Source organism: Danio rerio, chromosome 1 (assembly GCF_049306965.1).
Source record: "Danio rerio strain Tuebingen ecotype United States chromosome 1, GRCz12tu, whole genome shotgun sequence".
Taxonomy (NCBI): Eukaryota; Metazoa; Chordata; class Actinopteri; order Cypriniformes; family Danionidae; genus Danio; species Danio rerio.
This window is the reverse complement of record NC_133176.1, coordinates 11,632,045-11,652,641: the sequence shown is the minus strand read 5'-3', so window position 1 is coordinate 11,652,641 and position 20,597 is coordinate 11,632,045. Positions and strand designations below refer to the sequence as shown.

The following is a 20,597-nucleotide window of genomic DNA, read 5'->3' as shown; positions in this document are numbered from 1 at the left end:
TTTTTCATAATACTAAAATAGACAATAAAAGTTGCTTATTTAAAACTTTAGAGTTCTTCTTTTTACCCTGAAAATCTGTTGGATCAGAGCTCAAGCTCCCACTGTGCATTTCAAAAGACTAACAATTCATTCATTCAATTTCCTTCAACTTAGCCCCTTATTTATCAGGAATCACCACAGCAGAATGAACCGCCAACTGTTCCAGCATATATGTTTTATGCAGCAGATGCGATTCAACTGCAACCTAGTACTCGGAAACACCCAAACCTCTCACATCCCACACACACACTCAAACAATACGCCCAATTTAGTTAATCCAATTCACCTACTGCATGTCTTTGGACTTTGTGGGAAACCAGAGCACTCAGAGGAAACCCATGCTAACACAGGGAGAACATGCACACAGACTCCACACAGAAATGCCAACTGACCCAGCTGGGAAAAGTCTAATCAAAAGGAAAAAATTACAGTTAATCACGAGCTACGGAAAACTGCTAATTAATGAATTTTTCTTTGCTGTGTGGACGTTTCATCAGCAAAAGCTTCATCTTTAAATTGATCTAAGCTCTTATTACCACTATTGTTTGAGATTTAAGGGGAGGTGCAAAATGAATCTTTAATAATTAAATTCTTTCATCCAGTCATTGTTGATTTCATCCTTCTAAATGCATCCATCCGTCTTTATTAAATCAGCGTATTCATAAAATAACAGCAGCGAAATTCTGTTAAATCGCCAAAGGCAACGTCAAGTTAATTCGATTATGTCTAATTCTCCTGAATTTATAGTGGAAGACTTAACAAATTAAACCGATAAACTGGCAGTATAGGTCATTATAAAGTCAAGTCTTACAATGTTATTGCAATTATAACAGAACAACACAGATGCAGGAAACATTCATTAACATTAAGAAAAATTCAACAACAGTCTTTTATCATTCTGCTGACAATCAATAACTAATTAATTCAAACTCAAAAAGGTTAGCCGTTATGTTTGATTAAGTTCTGCAGAAAGTCTGCTAGACTATTTCCAAAAGCTCTCTTTATATAAACTGTAAATGAACACAGATTTATAAGTTGCTTTTACCATCTGAACAGCCTTAACAATCAGAGTAAGGGCAAACGTGAATGGGAGAACAAACAAGTTTGACGATGAATCCCATATTGTCTTGAACATCCTACTCAACCCATATAATAATAGCTATTGTTTAGCAATTTCCGGAGTCGTTTATTTGAATGCTTGTTGTTTGAAGAGTAGCTTCTGTGAAAAGCTCCTGAAGGGCTTCTGACTGTGTGATGAGAGAGAGATGAAAAAAAAAGAGAGAGAGAGCTTGGTTCAAGGAGGTCACGACTCGGATTCTGTCATTTTGATTCATGGCCTCACAGAGTCATTGCCGGTTTTAGAGAGAATCTTTTAAACCAATCACCTGAGCCGAAAACGCCATGAAACTGATCCCTCTACATTAGAGCTCCAAGCAGCAGACAGGGAACAAGACTATTTCACTCTGTTACAAGACCTTCAAAGATTGGGCACTCTTCAGGCATCTACGCTTGTGATTTTTGTCATTCTAAATCCTTTCCTCCTTCAGTGGAACAGAAAAGTAGGCAATCTAAAAAAGGTTCTCAGTGATCGCTCTCATTCAGTGGCAAAAACCGATGAAAACGTATCCTTCAACATTCAATCTTTCCTCTACCAAAAAAATAAAAACCATAAGACCAAAAGCTGGATTTTTGACATTATTTATGACGATTTAAAATCCAGCAAGATTTTTCTAACCATGCGATTCATGTACGCACAACTCTCACATGCATTTAGACTTTTAAAGCAGTAATTAGGCTTAATTAGGCCCTAAAACCTTGCTGCCCTTCTTACACAACACTAGCCTGGGTCACAGTTTCAATGCAAAAAATAAAAAATAAAATAAAGAAATAATTTCCCAGTACTGGGTTGGGGCTGGAAGGACGTGCTCTGCGTAAAACACATGCTGGAATAGTTGTAGGTTCATTCTACTGTGACGACCCCTGATAAATAAGGGACTAAGCTGAAGGAAAATTTTTAAATGAATTATAAATATATAGGAAAAAGAAATGGAAGAGAGACCACAACACCAAAATGCAGACTTCATTAACATAAGATATTGATAAATGCTAGTGTCAAGGGGATTTACAGATCTACAATTTTAGCTTAAATTTGACTGTAATGGATCACAGTTTAGACATGATCTATAGAGTGCTAGATTACATTATATGCCCATGAAGCAAGTGACTCATGAAATAACTGTCTTCCACCATCAAGAAAGTTGCAAGCAATTTACACTATTCACACTCAAGAATAGAGAGAATTCAACTTTCTGAGATGAATTTTTTCACATCCTCTTAAGCTTTACAAAATTACGTAAAAATTTCCCATCTTTATGAGTATCTTCTTAAAGGGCCATTAAAGCCCCCTCTTTCAGTTCAAGTCTACCTCAAAACATGAAGGGCGTGGAGTGCTGAGAGCAGAGGGAGGAGTGGGCGTGCAGAGCAGGGGAGAAAGAGGGGAGGGAACAACTGTTGTCTGTTGGCTCACAAAAGCGGACACAAATCGTAAGGAGATACATGATTTTATAGTTTACAATGCTAAAATGCAAATAAATAAACAAACAGTAAGTAATTAATTGTCCTGCTACACGTGTTTTTCATAATTTCATATACACATAACCACAATTTGTTATATCATCATACAAATAATTATGTTTATGTAAACACTCTAAATGAGGAGGACTTCTTTCCTCTTTCCGGGTCTGAATGCAGACACTGTGGATAGCTGTGCAGCAGGTCTCTTGTCATGTCTATTCCAACCATTAGCCCTGCCAGTAACATAGGTGAACACAGCAGCACTGATATAGGCGATGTGTCTGAATGGTACAAACTTAACTGATAAAAGATAAAAGTCCGCCATTCTCAAATTCTCCTACAGCTCTCCCAAAAAAAAAATGCCAGCTGCAAACCAACAGCTTTGCTGTATCGGCCCTGACAGCATCACAGGGAAAAACATGCAACAAACCCAGTGTAAAATACTGTGTGCCGTGCACGTTAGTGGTCTCAAAGCTTAGCAGGTCTGCCTTGCCTTCGGCAAGCATGTGCAGTCATGAATAATTAAATATGATTATAGATAAGAAACTCAGCTATGAATAATAATGAGAAACCGACATGTCATCAATGGACTGGCAGATCTGCACTACGTCACTGATTTTGATCCCGCCCCAATATTATTTTAAACCCAGTAGACTAGCTGACAAAAGCTCCAAACTATCCAGCTTTCCCCAGAATTAAAGCTGACAGGTGATAACATTGTCTTAACTGATGCTCAACACACACAGTTCTGTAAAATCTTATAAAAAGTACTCGAGGGTTTCTTACGCAGTCAGCTATTAACCTTATTCTTCATGTACAAAGTGGGCAAAGCCACTATATTATTTTTGGCTCAAGACTTCCGGTCGTATTCGCTTCCTTTTTTTTTATGTTAAAAACAGCTTCTGCTGCTTGATGTTGCAAACGGATATTTTCTTATTATATCTACTTTTATGTACAGTCATGAACACACTTGTCTGTAGGGAGGTTTGACCATTTTTTGCCATTTATTCTTCCTAGTCATTTCTCCCCTAGGCAATTAAATTGGAAGTTCTAAAACAATCACAAAAATGAGTGATGCAGAATGAGGTCAATATTTTGACCTTGCCTAAACAATTGAAAAAAACAACAACAACTTGTGTGTATCAGTATATTGGATCTGTTCATTAACTCCTAACATGGCTGTGGTGATAACTAAACAGAAAAAGAAGACAAGCCACTTTCTGCCCCTGAGCAAGTATTTTTTGTTGCCACCTTTAGTGTTTTCAATGATTCTTTTACTTTAAACAATCTATTTCACATGTTTAGGTGCGTTTCCACTATTATATGGCCCGCTTCAGTCACTTTTGCACAGTTGTACCATATGTAGTAATGGAACTTTTTTATTATCTACCGGTTGAAGTTTTAAGTGTGCCGTACACTCTGTTACCACAACATGACGTATACACACCGCTGTTTAACGATTTGTCCGAGAGAATTGTTACTATCAGTGTCACTACTGGGGGTGACACGGTGGATCAGTGGTTAGCATTGTTGACTCCCAGCAAGAAGGTCACTGGTTTGAACCGCTGCTGGGCCAGTTGCCATTTCTGTGTGGAGTTTGCATGCTCTCCTTATGTTCACATCGGTTCCCTCCAGGTGCTCTGGTTTCCCATACAGTCCAAAGTCATGTGTTACAGGTGAATTAAATAAAATAAATTGGCCGCAGTGTATGTGTGTGTATGGATGTTTCCCAGTACTGGGTTGCAGCTGGAAGGGCATACGCTGATTAAAACATATGCTGGATAAGTTGGCATTTGTTGGTTCATTTCGCTGTGGTGACCCCTGATGATCAAAGGGACTAAGCCAAAGAAAAATGACCAAATGAGTTTCCCTACCAACATCATTGGATTTGTGACACAAGACCCCACACTTGCTATATTCTAATAGTCAGCAGCAGACACTGCTCAAGAACACCGTTCTATCTGTAACATATTGCTTCTGTGTTTTTACGATGATGTGATGGCAGCAGAGGTGGTGCCACTATAGTGATTACCCCCCCCCCCCAAACTATGAGAGTTTCTAAACTACACTGGAAAATGCAAAACAAATGTACCAAAACTGACCCATAATGTACTGTGTGTAGTGGAATTACAGCTTGTTAGTTTATTTTTGCTATTGCTAATTTGTTTTATTTGTAAAAGATGTTTGAAAAAAATACTTTTAAATTTAATTTAAGTCTTATAATAAGAAATAATCATTCTGCATTCATGGCAGCTGTTTGTGTTGCTTCTCAGTTAACTACAACTGTGTAGTAAATGCAGCATAAAGGCTGCATTTACTGTGTAAATGCAAATCCTGCAAGTAAATTACCAAATCAAATCGAGTGATTCAACTAAAGTTTACTGTGAGATGATTCCATACTCATGTGTTTATTGGTCATGCTGAATCAATTAAAGCAGTTAAATTTTTTGTTTATAATGCAACGCTATGAGAATTTCCCCAGTTTCTTCGTGGGGATTTAGAGATTCTGTAGATTCTGTTCTGCCCTCTGGCTTTCTTTAGAGATTTACTACAGATCACACCATGCTTACTTACCGTAACAAGACATGCATGACAATAGCTTTGCTTTTACAAATGTGTTTGTGATTTCAGTTCGATTAATACTCAGCCTTACTTTCTACTGCACTTCTTGCTGTTATTAGAGCATACTTTTCATTGTCTTTTCAAAATCAGAAGATATTTTGAGTTAGAGGTCATTCACACAGAGGCATTCTGCATTCTAAAACAGTGTTTGCTCACACTTTCTCGAAGGTTTGACATATTTTAACTTGCATTATTAGAATTGTGCGTGTAAAAGATTGAGCAAAACATCAACCGCATCCATCTAGTGCATATTTACATAAAAATAAACAAAATAAATGAAACAAAAAAAATGTACTGAGTGCATGAAACGACTAAAAATGTGTCTAAAGAGCAGCTCACATTCTTTGCATCCTTGTTCTTACATTGCTGAAATATGCAAAATATGTGAACGCAACAATTAGCTTTCTGTGTGATGAAGTTGTGGTGACAAGCCAAGGACAAATACTGCAATTGAAACAGTAAAAACATCTCCCTCTTCAGCTGTGGTCTAGTTAAAGTAAACAGCTTAAGCTTGTACTTACTGTGCTCACATTCATGATGCAGTTGTACGATTCAGATCCAGCCCAGAATTCAGTTCGGATGAATTCCGTTTGGACAAGCAATCAGGAAACGCCGTCAGTCTCAGCGTCTATAAAAAAAAGCCCTACATAGATATGAAAAGATGGTGATTGTGAAAGAACAGTCCTGAGCTATTGTGCATTACATTATAGAGGTATAATGGATGATAAAAATATAATATCCCAAAAAGGAAAAATGCAGACAGAAAGTGCATGTTTGAATAGGTAGATGTGTCAACGTACCTATTGTCAGAGTGACAGCCAGGATTTATCGTCTCACTGAATCAAATTCACTTTTGCAGGGCTGTTGTTTCATGCTAATCGTAGGGAGAGGAGAGGGATTGCTTGATGTCTGCATATATTAGAACTGCATGAACTGTCATCTAAAGGCCTCTGTGAAAACAAAATCCTCAGATAAGGACAATCGGCGGCATTAGTAATTCACCTGAGTTCGTTTTTTTGTGAGATTCAATTCGAATGCGTTTATTTACATCAACATTTGAGCCGTCATCCCATATCTACCCCAAATATATACAAATAAATAGCGAATTACATAACATTAAAAAATAATTTTTAATATTTCACAGCGCAATTTGGTTGGCATCAACCAAAGTTTTAGTACATCATGTAAATGCGAAACTCTTGTCTAATGTAAACACTATTAATACAATCACTTTAGCATTTCACAAAAACAGATCCACAAATGTTCATGTTCATTAGTACTGTATGTTACATTGTTCATGGCCTGCAGTGTGAAAGTCGGTCTTAAAAAGCATTCATGCTCATGTAAATACTAATGACTTAAAAACTCAGAAATAAGCTGGCTGATCAGCACTAGTGGCTGTTTTTGTAACACTCTCACAAAGACAAACCAATGTGCGAATGTGTGAAATAAGATCCCTGAAGAAAAACTGGACTGTTTGACTTGGTTGACATTGTGTAACTAAATAATAGGCACCAGTTGACTGTTTGGTGTTCTGACTCGCAGTCTTCCTCCTCTGTTATGAAATGTGTTTCAGTAGCTGCATGCTGTTCAGCCAATAATTCTCAAATAAATTATAGGCTACATAAAGATTACAACATATCCTAATCTGTGGTAAAGCAATATTGAATCGACGGGATTATTACAGCTTCAGCTTGCTGGCAAATTCAGATTGGTCTGAATCACACTCAGATATTTTCTGATTGGCTGATATTTTGTCACGCAGGGCAAAACTCGATCTTGGAGGCCCGGTGCAGTGTTGCCAGATTGACCGGTTTTGCATTTAAGTGTGCGGGTAAAAAAGGCATGGGCGGGTTAACACCATTTGGGCGGTTTTGAAACGTAAAATTTATATGCAACTTGTTTAAGAGAACATAACTGTGTACTCCTACTACTATTCAGTTAGTAGTGACCAGTGCATAGCACAAACCGCGTGGGCTCACCCGCAAGAGGAGGTGAGGGAAAGTTGTAACAAAATCTGACTGCCCGAACAAATCAGACTCCCACATGCATATCATGCAGCGCCTGTGGTTAAACTCAGCAGTTTATCATAACACTTATGGATAATTTTTTTTTCCGCAATTGACAGAAAGAACAAACATACAAGTGATTGACAAGCAGCACCTAATTATGTTCAACAGAATTTAAAATGCCAAATGGGATGAATTTATACCCATTTCGAAAGTAAAACATACACTAATAGGTCGTGCAATCTACACAATAAGGGCAGTGTATGGGTGAGAGGGGGGGGTGAGAGGGGGGGGGGGGCAGTGTTTCAATGTTATCTGGTTATGTTGTAGTTGCTGTATGGTTACAAATTATGACAGTTAAGGTAACTAGCCTAATTTCAATTTAAATAAATGAAGGTTTTATATTAATTAAATATTTTGGGAGGTTTTTGTGCTTTGGACAGCTTTTGGGCTGGAAAAAGTCTATATCTGGCAACACTGGCCCTCCAGGACGAGTTTGACCACCCCTTCTCTGGAGGATAAATAGATTTTTTTGCCATTATCATGTTGTACACTGGTTTATAATGATGAGCATATAGATAAAGTCAGAAAAGGCATTTCAAAATGTCTAAAAGCAGAAATGTAAATTTAACGTATTTCAAACGTTTCACACAGTGCAAAAATAAATGTTATAGTCACTTATAGTCCACCCCCCCAAAAAACAAAATTGGGGGAAATTACGTATTTAAAGTTGTTGGTTGCATATCCGTATATGAAAACAAAACACTTCAAGTTTATTGTAAAACAAAATTCATATACAGAAATATTTAGGTATTGTAAGAGAGGAACTTGATTACATTACTCACACTTCATAAAAGTGGGCGGAGTTAAAGATTTACTTCTTTAGCATACTTTGTTTGCTGCAAACCTGATTGATGGGAGTCTATATGAAGCATCATGGGTTGTGCAGTTTTTCTGCCCATATTCTGCAAGCAAATATTAATTCATTCATTTTCCTTTGGCTTAGTCCCTTTATACATCAGGGGGCACCACAGCGGAATGAACCACCAACTTTTCCAGCATATGTTTTACGCAGCGAATGCTCTTCCAACTGCAACCCACCACTGGGAAACACCCATACACACTAATTCTCACACACACACACACACACACACACACACACACACACACACACACATACATACACACACTCATACACTACGGCCAATTTAGTTTATTCAATTCACCTATAGTGCAAGTTTTTGGTCTGTGGGGAAAACCGGAACACTCGGAAGAAACCCAGGTGAACAAGGAGAGAACATGCAAACTCCACACTGACATGCCCAGCCGGGACTAGAACCAGTAACCTTCTTTCTGTGAGGCAACAGTGCTGACCACTGAGCCGCCAATGCTTTCAAACATTATTGTTTTTAAAATAAGTTGCATTAATATTAACAAAATAAATCAATTTCCTAATATAAAAAATGGATTGTGTTTTTATTCCTGACCAATATACTCTAGTTCTATGAGAAGACACTACATGTAAACAGTACCTTTCTTATACCCTTTGCAAATGTCAATTTGAATTAGTGATAGGTTAGTAGATTTTAACTAAGTCAACTAATTCATATAAATGTTTCAGTGTTTTTCCCATGTCTCACAGACTTGTATCCCAGCAAGCAATTTTTTTTTTTATTTTAAAAGATGACTAATAGATGTCTAATAGACGTCAAAACGTAGTTATCTTGGCTAAAACAAGGCTAGATTCTGGCTGTCAGTGAAAATCTAATAGATATCCTAGAATAGGCCAAAACTAGACTAATCATCAAATAAACAGAAGTGAATGACTACACATATAAAGTCTGTTCAATCTGTCTGTATGATGACTAGTCTAGTTTTGAGCTATTCTTAGATGTTTTATTAGATTATTAATAAAATCCCAAGTTTAGCCTTGTTTTAGCCAATCTGTATATGTTAAGATGTCTATTCATTCATTCATTCATTTTCTTGTCGGCTTAGTCCCTTTATTAATCTGAGGTCGCCACAGCGGAATGAACCGCCAACTTATCCAGCACGTTTTTTTTTTTTTTTATGCAGCGGATGCCCTTCCAGCCACAACCCATCTCTGGAAAACATCCACACACACACACACTCATACACTACGGACAATTTAGCCTTCCCAATTCACCTGTGCCACATGTCTTTGGACTGTGGGGGAAACCGGAGCAGGGAGAACATGCAAACTCCACACAGAAACGCCATCTGAGCCGAGGTTCGAACCAGCAACCCAGCGACCTACTTGCTGTGAGGCGACAGCACTACTTACTGCGCCACTACGTTGCCCTAGATGTCTATTAGATGTCTATTAAATATAACGGCTCAGCAATATAATAGGCTTTTCTTAGATGTCTATTAGATTTTCACTGACAGCCCAAGTTTAGCCTTGTTTTAGCCAAGCTGTCTATGTTTAGATCTCTATTAAATATAAAGTCTGTTTGATGACTAATCTAGTTTTGGGCTATTTTTATATGTCTCTTAGATTTTTACTCACAGCCCAAGTTTAACCTTGTTTTAGCCAAGCTGTCTATATTAGATGTCTATTAGATGCATATTAAATATAATGTCTGTCTAATCTGTCTGTTTGACGACTAGTCTAGACTAGCCTTGTTTTAGCCAAGCTGTCTACATTTAGGTGTCTATTAGACATCTATTAAACACAAAAGTGTTTGCTGGGATATTTCTTGTTTTTACATAGTGAATGGTTAAAATCATCTTTTAGCTTTTAATGAGCTGAGAATATTCCATTAACAAAAATAAATAAAGGACACCATTGCAGTTCAACTGCAATATCTTATGAATAATCCTCAATTCGCATCCCAAATTGAAGTGGGATCCCCACAGAAGCCCACAGTACTAATTAAACCTGGCATTCTCATTTCCTGCCGTCAACGTCGGTTAAACTGAGTCATTTAGTTGTAGGGTGAACAAGCATATACCTTCCATGTCAATAGAAATGGGCAAGCAATCCCATAAATTGTATGAGTCATCTTCTTTTTTAAAGCAACTTTGTGTTTCGATTTTCTTTCAGGGAATTGGAGAATGTAGGACGTTTTGTTTTTTTCACGTTGAGGTTGTGACATCATACACCCTAATGTGCTAGCTGTAATTCTGCAGATTAATTACCCTATGTCTATTTATACGGTGTGCATTGGATGTTTCTTTTACACAGGAGAATATTGATTTGCAATGTAATTACATTCAACTGGTATGGTGGTGATTACAAAGCTTTACAGAAGAAAACAGCTTACAGTAGAAAGCACGTTTGCATTACAAGTACAATGTATTTTTTCCCACTTCTATGTTGTTCACTTTAATGTTGTGATATCTGCTCAAGCCAATCCACCACTAGGGTTGTGTTTTCAAAAAGTGAACCCTCCATCAGGTACAGTCAAATTCCTTGTGCTGTATACTCTAGGTGAAACATTCATATATTTTAAGCATCGAGCTGACAGAACGTCCCTCAAGGTTTAATGAAGCAATAATACAGATCTTTGTGTGGAAACATTCATACCGTAGGGGTTGAAACATCTTCGTCTTTGTTAGTCTGGTGGAGTGCCGTCACACTATTCCTCTGTGCAAATTACTTTCAGATGAAAGGAGAGGCAATTTGCTGTTAACACCTTCCAGAGCCATTTGAGTGCACGGCCTGGAGTGTACGTCCACGCGAGATGATGGCTGCTTCAGAATTACAGAGCCGATGTAAGGCTGAAGATCTAAAGTGCATAAATTTGTTGCACGGTAACACCGAAAGCTTCTTTCGTGATGAATAAAACTATGTACAGGCATCTTTACATCCAGAAATATTGTTTCAAATGATCTTGCACAAAGAAGACTATATTCTTTCCAATTAATCACACCAGAGATTATGAAGAAGCGTTAATGAAGATGATGAGAAGATCCTTCAAACACGTAGAATATAGACAGGTCAAATTGTCGAGAAGTTGAAATTTAATTCAACAAATTGGATGGACCTGGAGACCGTGAGCGTACAGCAGAACGAAGCATTTCAGTGTATCCAAACTCCATTCCCCAGTTGAGCGTAAGCCAGCACAGATGGTAGTCACACCGAGATGACAAGCAGATTGAGCATGGCGAGCTGAGCCATGAAGAAATCGGTGACGGTATGAAGCGCCTTCATTTTGGAGACCACATAAATCATAATTGAGTTCCCCTCTGAATCCTCCACAGCTTTGAGCTCATATTGACCTACACCATGTGAACAGAAAGAAACACAGTTTAGATAGATAGATAGATAGATAGATAGATAGATAGATAGATAGATAGATAGATAGATAGATAGATAGATAGATAGATAGATAGATAGATAGATAGATAGATAGATAGATAGATAGATAGATAGATAGATAGATAGATAGATAGAKAGARAGAMAGAGACAGACAGACAGACAGACAGACAGACAGACAGAYAGATAGATAGATAGATAGATAGATAGATAGATAGATAGATAGATAGATAGATAGATAGATAGATAGATAGATAGATAGATAGATAGATAGATAGATAGATAGATAGATAGATAGATAGATAGATAGAAAGACAGAGACAGACAGACAGACAGACAGACAGACAGACAGGCAGACAGACAGATGGATAGATAGATAGATAGATAGATAGATAGATAGATAGATAGATAGATAGATAGATAGATAGATAGATAGATAGATAGATAGATAGATAGAAAGACAGAGACAGACAGACAGACAGACAGACAGGCAGACAGACAGATGGATAGATAGATAGATAGATAGATAGATAGATAGATAGATAGATAGATAGATAGATAGATAGATAGATAGATAGATAGATAGATAGATAGATAGATAGATAGATAGATAGATAGATAGATAGATAGATAGATAGATAGATAGATAGATAGATAGATAGATAGAAAGACAGAGACAGACAGACAGACAGACAGACAGACAGATAGATAGATAGATAGATAGATAGATAGATAGATAGATAGATAGATAGATAGATAGATAGATAGATAGATAGATAGATAGATAGATAGAAAGACAGAGACAGACAGACAGACAGACAGACAGGCAGACAGACAGATGGATAGATAGATAGATAGATAGATAGATAGATAGATAGATAGATAGATAGATAGATAGATAGATAGATAGATAGATAGATAGATAGATAGATAGATAGAAAGACAGAGACAGACAGACAGACAGACAGGCAGGCAGACAGACAGACAGACAGACAGGCAGGCAGGCAGGCAGGCAGGCAGGCAGGCAGGCAGGCAGATAGATAGATAGATAGATAGATAGATAGATAGATAGATAGATAGATAGATAGATAGATAGATAGATAGATAGATAGATAGATAGATAGATAGATAGATAGATAGATAGATAGATAGATAGATAGATAGATAGATAGATAGATAGATAGATAGATAGATAGACAGATAAATAGATTTATAGATAGATAGATAGATAGATAGATAGATAGATAGATAGATAGATAGATAGATAGATAGATAGATAGATAGATAGATAGATAGTCACCTCAGACATCTGTTGCATTCAGATGTGTTGTCACCATATCTTGTGCTTCCAGAGCCTTTTTGGGTTTGCTGCGAACAGTGGCGGCAGGCTGCCCCTCGGTGTGCAATGAATCAAGTCGTTCCTTGCAGCGGAAGACTGCAACAAAAGCGCTGCGGTAGTTCCGGTTCATCCAACCATACAGCAATGGGTTGGCAAACGTCGAGCACATCGCCACAATGTGGAAAACAGTGTAAAGAAGCCTGAAGTCCTTCATGTCCAGCACACTGTGGTCAATGTCAATGGCGAGCTGGAAGGCATGGAAAGGCAACCAGCTGACAGCAAACACAACAACCTGCAACAGACAAGGGTTATATAAACAATTGAAGTCAGAATTATCAGGCCTCCTAAATTATAAGCCCTTACTGTAAATTTTTCCCCAATTTCTGTTTAACAGGAAGATTTTTTCACACATTTCTAAACATAATAGTTTTAATAACTCATTTTTAATAATTGATTTCTCTTATCTTTGTCATGATGGCAGTACATAATATTATACTAGATATTTTACAAGATATCAGTATTCAGCTTAAAGTGACATTTAAAGGCTTAATTAGGTTAATTAGAGTAATTAGGAAAATCAATGTACAATCATGGTTTATTCTGGAGACCAGAGAAGCCCAAAGTAGGGCCCTTGGGCCAAAGATGGCCCATTGTAACCTTTGATTTTGCCCACTTTCCCATCTGAGTGAGAATGATGAAGAGGGCTGGGGCGAATGCCTTTTTTAGAGAGAGATTGTCGATTCTAATTTGACGAAACCGTTTTTTGTTTGTTTATTTTATTGCTGAGCTACAAAAGCAAGTTTTGATTAAATGTTATGTATGAATGATGTTGATAAAGGACTACGCAGAAGACATCGGCGAACACATCAAGGCGAAAACTAGTGTTTTTCATTCATTAATTCATTTTCTTTTTTGCTCAGTCCCTTTATTAATCTGGGGTCACCACAGTGGTATGAACCGCCCATTTCCAGCACATATTTTACGCAGCAGATGCCTTTCCAGCTGAAACCCATCTCTAGGAAACATCCATACACACTCATTCACACTCATACACTATGGACAATTTAGGCTACCTAATGTCTTTGGACTGTGGGGAAAACCGGAGCACCTAGAGGAATCCCACGCGAATGCAGGGAGAACATGCAAACTCCACACAGAAACGCCAACTGACCCAGCCGAGGCTTGAACCACCAACCTTTCTCGCTGTAAATCAACAGCACTACCTACTGCGCCACCGCGTCACCAAACAGGTGTTTTTTTTTTATAATTACTTTCAAGGGTTTTTCACCTTTATTTGGAAAGGACAGTAGAGGTTGCAGACAGGAAACTATTGGTAGCAGAGAGAGAGAAAGGGTTGGCAAAGGACCTTGAGCCAGGAATGGAACCAGGGTCGCCATGAGCACCATGGTGCTATATGCACTTAACCACTAGGCTATTGGCGCTGATTAAAAACTGTATTATAAATGAGACTTTTTGTGTGTTTTTTTACTGTAATAAGTTCATTATAAAATGTCAAATATATATATATATATATATATATATATATATATATATATATATATATATATATATATATATATATATATATATATATATATATATATATATATATATATATATGTTGTGTTATTGTAAAGCAATGTTTTTAAGTTATTTTAAAATATTATTAAATAAATTAGGACTTTTTATAGAAAAAAGTTTGGCCACCTCTGCTGTAGACTATCGAAAAACAACATTTTGTAAGATGGCCAATAATATTGTTATTTTACTCTAGTCAAAAAAAAAAAAGACTTTCTCCAGAAGAAAAAACTTTTTCGAAAATACTGTAAAATATTCCTTGCTCTGTTAAACATCATTTGGAAAATATTTGAAAAAGAAAGGAAAATCCCAGAAGGGATAATCATTTTGACTGAACATAAGTGCTGGTCAATCTACAATAAAAGGCTGTACACACTGGTATAATTCTCTATTTATGTAATATAGCCATAACCTTGTTCAAAATAACCATGGAAAAAAATAGCTCTAAAATATTTGGGTTACAGAAGACTGCTTATAATGTGGAAATGCTCCTGGGAAAGATGCATGCTGTTCTAGCAGTCCTGGCTCTAAAGAAAAAAAAAGGGTAAAGTACACACAAGCTAAAAATGTGCTTGTGTGAAGATCTGAACTCATCTACTGTAATACAGGGCTGCATCCACTTAAGCATAAACTGTGAGTGTGTGTATACACTGATCACACCAAAACATTATGACAATTCACAGGTGCAGCAAATACAATGAATCATCTTCTAACAAGGCCACATTTTTAAACTTCAATGTCATGCCATGTGTTTGTTGTGTTCCATGTATTTTCTGTTATTGTCATGTGAATCCTTTGTTCAGTTTTCCTGTCATTCATATCTATCTATCTATCTATCTATCTATCTATCTATCTATCTATCTATCTATCTATCTATCTATCTATCTATCTATCTATCTATCTATCTATCTATCTATCTATCTATCTATCTATCTATCTATCTATCTATCTATCTATCTATCTATCTAAATATCTATTTGTCTGTCTGTCTGTCTGTCTGTATGTATGTCTTCATCCATCCATCTATCCATCCATCCATCCATCCATCCATCCATCCATCCACCCACCAACCCACCTACCCACCTACTATCTGACTAACTATCTAACTTCTATCTGTCTTAGAGTGACAAATATAGTTAAAATAAATTACCATATTATAGTAAATTACTTGAATTAATCTGTTGTGGTACTTCTGTAGTTGCTAAGGTAACACAAAATCTATAGTAATATAAAGCACATAACCCAATACTGTCCAGTAGTTTCCAACTATAGGGTATTTTACACTACAATACACTAATACAGTTTATTGTAGTAAAAACGCAAGTATATTACAGTATTTATTACAATGTATCAGGTTAGTTAATACTACAGTATGCTGTATCATTCATTAACAAAATCTAGTAAAAACTATAATGTATACAGTTAATACATTTTACTATAGTGTGGTTCAAAAACATCATAGTATTTAAGATAAATTAGTATATTATTATTTTTTATGTGGGCAACAAACAGATGGCGATGTAACCCTTAACATAAAGCCATTTAAGGTAATCAGAAGCCTTCAAAAGAGATCCACGATTTGATGTAAAAAAAAAGAATGAGTAAAAAATCTCTCAAAATGGGGACCAAAGTTTTTGAAAATCTTCAACCTGGCAGGAGTTCACAAAAGTGTAGTTTTTTTGACTGCGTTTACATGTGGATGAATAGCCCAATCGCATATAAAGTTATATACGGTAATTTTGAAAATACCTATCTTTATATGGACAAGACCAACGTCTTATGGCTTGCTCATGGTCAGATATATAGCTTTTAGCGATAGTTCTACCGAAAGACCTAATGTCACAATACTTCCAACCAATAGCCAAGAGACACAAGGACTATATAAGCTGTCTGTTCATTTCATTCATTTAGTAGCAGATACTGACATAGACATTCAACTATCTTCCCCACCACCGTCAGGTTGGCTCTGTCCAGGGGGGTAGGCTTCCCTCCAGTAATCGTCCTCGGCAGTCATATAGCTGGATATAAAAGCTTTTGATTCAAGCTATGTATGGGGCCTTCGCCAAAGAAATCCTACTTTTTGTTAAATTTTACTTTTGTCAAATAATACTCATTAAATAAATGTAATTCAATATCATATTTATCTCCCTGGTCTTTTAGGTAGAAGTGGTGAGAATTTACCAACAGTCATCCAAAGAGAGACAAACCAGAAACCAATAACAGGGTCTTGGGCCCTCAAGTTTCTTCAAAACACAAGAGAAATGGAGGCGATCACATCTGGTCAGAGCATTCACACTCTGCTGCCTTTGGGCTGCTCATGTGCAATCCAATTAAATACTCTATGATGACCCTTGTCGACTGCAGGAAGCTCCTAGAGTGGAAACGTTAGTGTTGCAACTGGATCTTGAAGCTGTGGATGAAGGTCACTTAGTCTCATGAGCACTTTTACATGTCTTTTTACCATTTACCCTGGGGACGTGATGCCACCAGGGATGCCACATAGGGATGACGATAAGCTGGCGTAGGGTGTGGGATGCTCTGAAAAATGTTCTTCTGGGAAATCTTGGCTCTGGCTATTCATTTAGACATAAGTTTGTCATGTGCTACTGTACCTATCTAAGCATAGCCTTCATGACAATGGTGTTCCCTAGTGAATGTGGCCTCCTTTAGCAGGATAATGCAAACTGCACACATTGTTCGGGTTTGAAGGGTATGATGAAGGTGCTGCCCTGACCTCACTATTCCCTAGATCTCAATCCAATTAATCTTCAGTGGGATATTCTGGACCAGCAAGTTTGATCCACATCAGCTCCACCTCGCATCCCACCAGAGTTGAAGGATCTGATGTTAACAACATGGGTCTAGATACCACAGGACACCTTCAGGAGCATTGAAGTGTCCAAGATTTTTTGGGCTAGGAGCATATTATTGAGCAGGTAATCATAATGTTTTGGTTCATCTGTGTTTAACATACAGTATTCATTTATCTGCATTGTATCTACTGCATACAAGCCATTACTAAGCCATTTTCAAAACACATTTTGGTTGCTCCTTGTCATTACATTATAAAACACTGGGTAATTTGAGATTCTTATTGTGCTGATGATCAGGGTCGGCCCTGTACACTTGGGGGCCCAGAGCAGAATCATTTTAGGGCCTTTACCTTGCTCTAAATGGTGGAGTATTGCCATTGAAAATCAGCCCACAATGTTTTCATTGCTTATTAAATACAATCAATGAAACAGAAAAGTAAAGCCTGATTTCTTCAACTTAATAACTCTCTGAATGACTTGGACATTTTAAAACAGCACTGTTTTTTGTCAACTAGTAGCTTTAAAAATTAAGAATTAAACTATCTTTAATAAAGGGACTAGTGATTTCTTCCTTGCATCCTTCTGGAGTGCTTAAAACATATTTTATTAATTTGGCAAATAGATTGAAGATACTTTAAAAGATTCCAGCTTGAGGTTTTTTTTTTTTTTTTTTTTTAATAATCTCCAAAATAAGAACCCTGCAATGAAAGACAGTGAGCAATATTTAGCCAAAAGTGAAAAGGCACTACTTAGTGATAAAATATACATTCTGAACTCATTAAAAACTCAACAACAAAACAATTAACACTAATGCAAAGATTGATTCATAAATAATAAAACCAATAAGCATATAATATAAAGTAAATATGAAAAGATTAAAAACATAGAAAAAAGGAAGCAACAAATACTGGGTTAATATTAATACCCAAACACATAACTTATTATTACCTTCAGTCTCCTTCCCTGTTCCTTACATTTGAGATGCATGGTCCAGAGCTTATATTAAACTATGATTGATTTGATTAGGACATAACTTTTATAAACATGTCTCAGAAAAAAAAAATATGTTAGTGTGCAAAATATGTTAGTAAAAGATGCCTCAGTATTGCATTTTAGATAAAAAAAACAGGTTTGCAAAACCAGGAAAAAATTAAAAAGATGATGTTTATTAATCTGTAGTTGCCTATTTTCAATAAATGTGCTAGTAGATTATGTCTTTAACATCTGAAGAATAACATTAGTTTCATTTCATTCATTCATTCATTCATTTTCGCGGTCCAATTTCCAAAATAAATCAGTTATATAATGGCAGGCAATAAAGCAAAGACCATGGTTGTGTCCGTGCACAGGTTCGCAATCTTGTGACTACTGGCTGGTCTTGCAGGTTACACAGTGAAAACACAGAACGCATATGAGAAATGAGTTGCTGTGAGCTTTCTGTTGATCATATGACTTTTACACGAAAACAATTTCGACTTTAATAAAGTTTTTTTTTTCTTTTCAGTGAAAATGTATTAAAACAATTTATTACTAAAGCACAGCCAATGAAGATAATTTGTAAATAAAAAAATATTTTTTTTTTAATAAAAAAAATAATAATTATTTCAGCAAGGAAGGGGCTCAAACCCTAGTGGGTTGTGGGGGCCCCCCTAGTGGCGGCGGGGCTCTAAGCAGCCACTTAGTTCGCTTAGAGCAGGGGTGAATTTAGCTCTGGAAAGTTAAGCTCCAACCCTAATCAAACACACCTGAAACAGCTAATCAAGCTCTTACTAGACATACTAGAAACTTCCAGGCATGTGTGCTGAAGCAATTTGGAGCTAAAGTCAGCAGGACACCGGCCCTCCAGGACCGAGTTTAAACACCCCTGGCTTATAGGGAGGGATGGCTATGCTAATGATACACAGTCAACATTTGAAGTGGATCAAAACCTTTCATCATTCCTAAAATATTCACTCATTCTTGTCTTGAGACAATTTTGAAAAACTGTTTTGATCCACTTACAGTATATTTTGACTACTCTATATTACTTTAAGTGCAGATAAAAATGATCTACTATAATAGAATGTGTTAAAGAGCCCCTAATATGGGTTTCTGAAAATGACTTTCCATGCAGTGCATAACTCAGCTCTAAGTGAAGTGAAATATCCAGCTAAGACTTAAATCTGAAAGTGCACCATGTTATCGATTGATCTATAAAAGAGTCGACTCAGAGTGGTTCAAATGAAACATCGGGGTAACAAATTTTTAGCTGTGTTAGCATGACATTGATATGGAACTTAAGCGCCACCTATTTGTTGCATGCACAGACACAGGAAAATTGAAACCCGCGAAGACACTGTGCTTCAGGGAAAGTGTTATTTTCCCTGTCCAAAGGTGAGGCTGTGAAATGTCAGTGGTTGAAATTTATTTTTGCAAAAATATCTCAGCATTATAGCCCCAACCTTGTGCTGTGTTCCTGACATTTTTTTGACAAGTGCTTCAGCAATCTACATGCTTGCAACGGGGCATTCTTCGACCGTTTGCTAAAGGAAGGATCAGAAAAGACTATTGATGTATAGGACTTTGTCAGCGCTTGACAGGAACTTTATCAGTACACAGTTCATGGATTAGTTCCGACCTCCATTTCACAAGTGTAAATAACTTTACACGATTAAAATGGTTGTGTCCTTGTTTTCTCTAGCTTGCACATTATGTATTTAATTGTGGTTTGTTGCTTGTAACCACACTAAGTGGTTTGTACTGCATCTGGTTAACTCTATATTTGCATATCATGTCTAGAACCACCATAAAAATGTGACGTGTGCTACTTTTTAAATTTTTACTATTTAAATGCGTGTGTGAGTTCGCTATCCTCTGCCGTTTGTCATAGCTATGGCCACCGTCAGCTGTTCCTACACACGTGTGGCCATCAAGTATCAAAAAAGTTCAGCTTTTGCCGCTGTGTGGATTAATACTGAATGTGTGTCATGGTTAAGAATAAAGCATATGCTGGTGTTAAACTGCACTGCTTTAATGCACTCCTGCATTGGGCTCACACATACACTCTGCACTCTGACCACTTCAAAATTGTTGACAAGCCGTGGTGTGCATTTCTCTCTGTCCCACGCTGAATGCAGTCGATCAATCGCAACAGACTAGGTCTTCGGACCAATCAGCACAGATTATCATTGCGCTAAGGATGAGTTTGGGAACAAAATCACTGAACGAATCCTATGAAAGTTGTTGGGATAGTTACGTAAAAATAAACGCATATTATAAAACAATGAAAGTGTTTTTTGACTTATCATATCAGCTTGTTGTTGGAGACCCCCAAAACCAACATATTGCCTTTTATAAAGCA

The 20,597-nt window shown here is 36.9% G+C and overlaps 1 protein-coding gene across 3 annotated transcripts in view; it reads right to left on the bottom strand.

The window, feature by feature from the left end:
* Nucleotides 1–6,346: 6,346 nt before the first annotated feature.
* The window catches only part of npy2rl (neuropeptide Y receptor Y2, like), an 87,081-nt gene continuing 72,830 nt past the window's right edge, over nt 6,347–20,597 (bottom strand). For 2 of the 3 annotated variants that reach the window (XM_073949194.1, XM_073949193.1), the window contains 2 exons: nt 12,828–13,158; nt 6,347–11,489 (listed from right to left, as the gene is read on the bottom strand). In XM_073949194.1, the coding sequence (XP_073805295.1) occupies nt 12,829–13,158 (330 nt within the window). In that variant the 3' untranslated portion in view covers nt 6,347–11,489; nt 12,828. The remainder of the gene's footprint in view (nt 11,490–12,827; nt 13,159–20,597) is intronic. The other variant, NM_001327802.1, reaches the window with a different exon arrangement.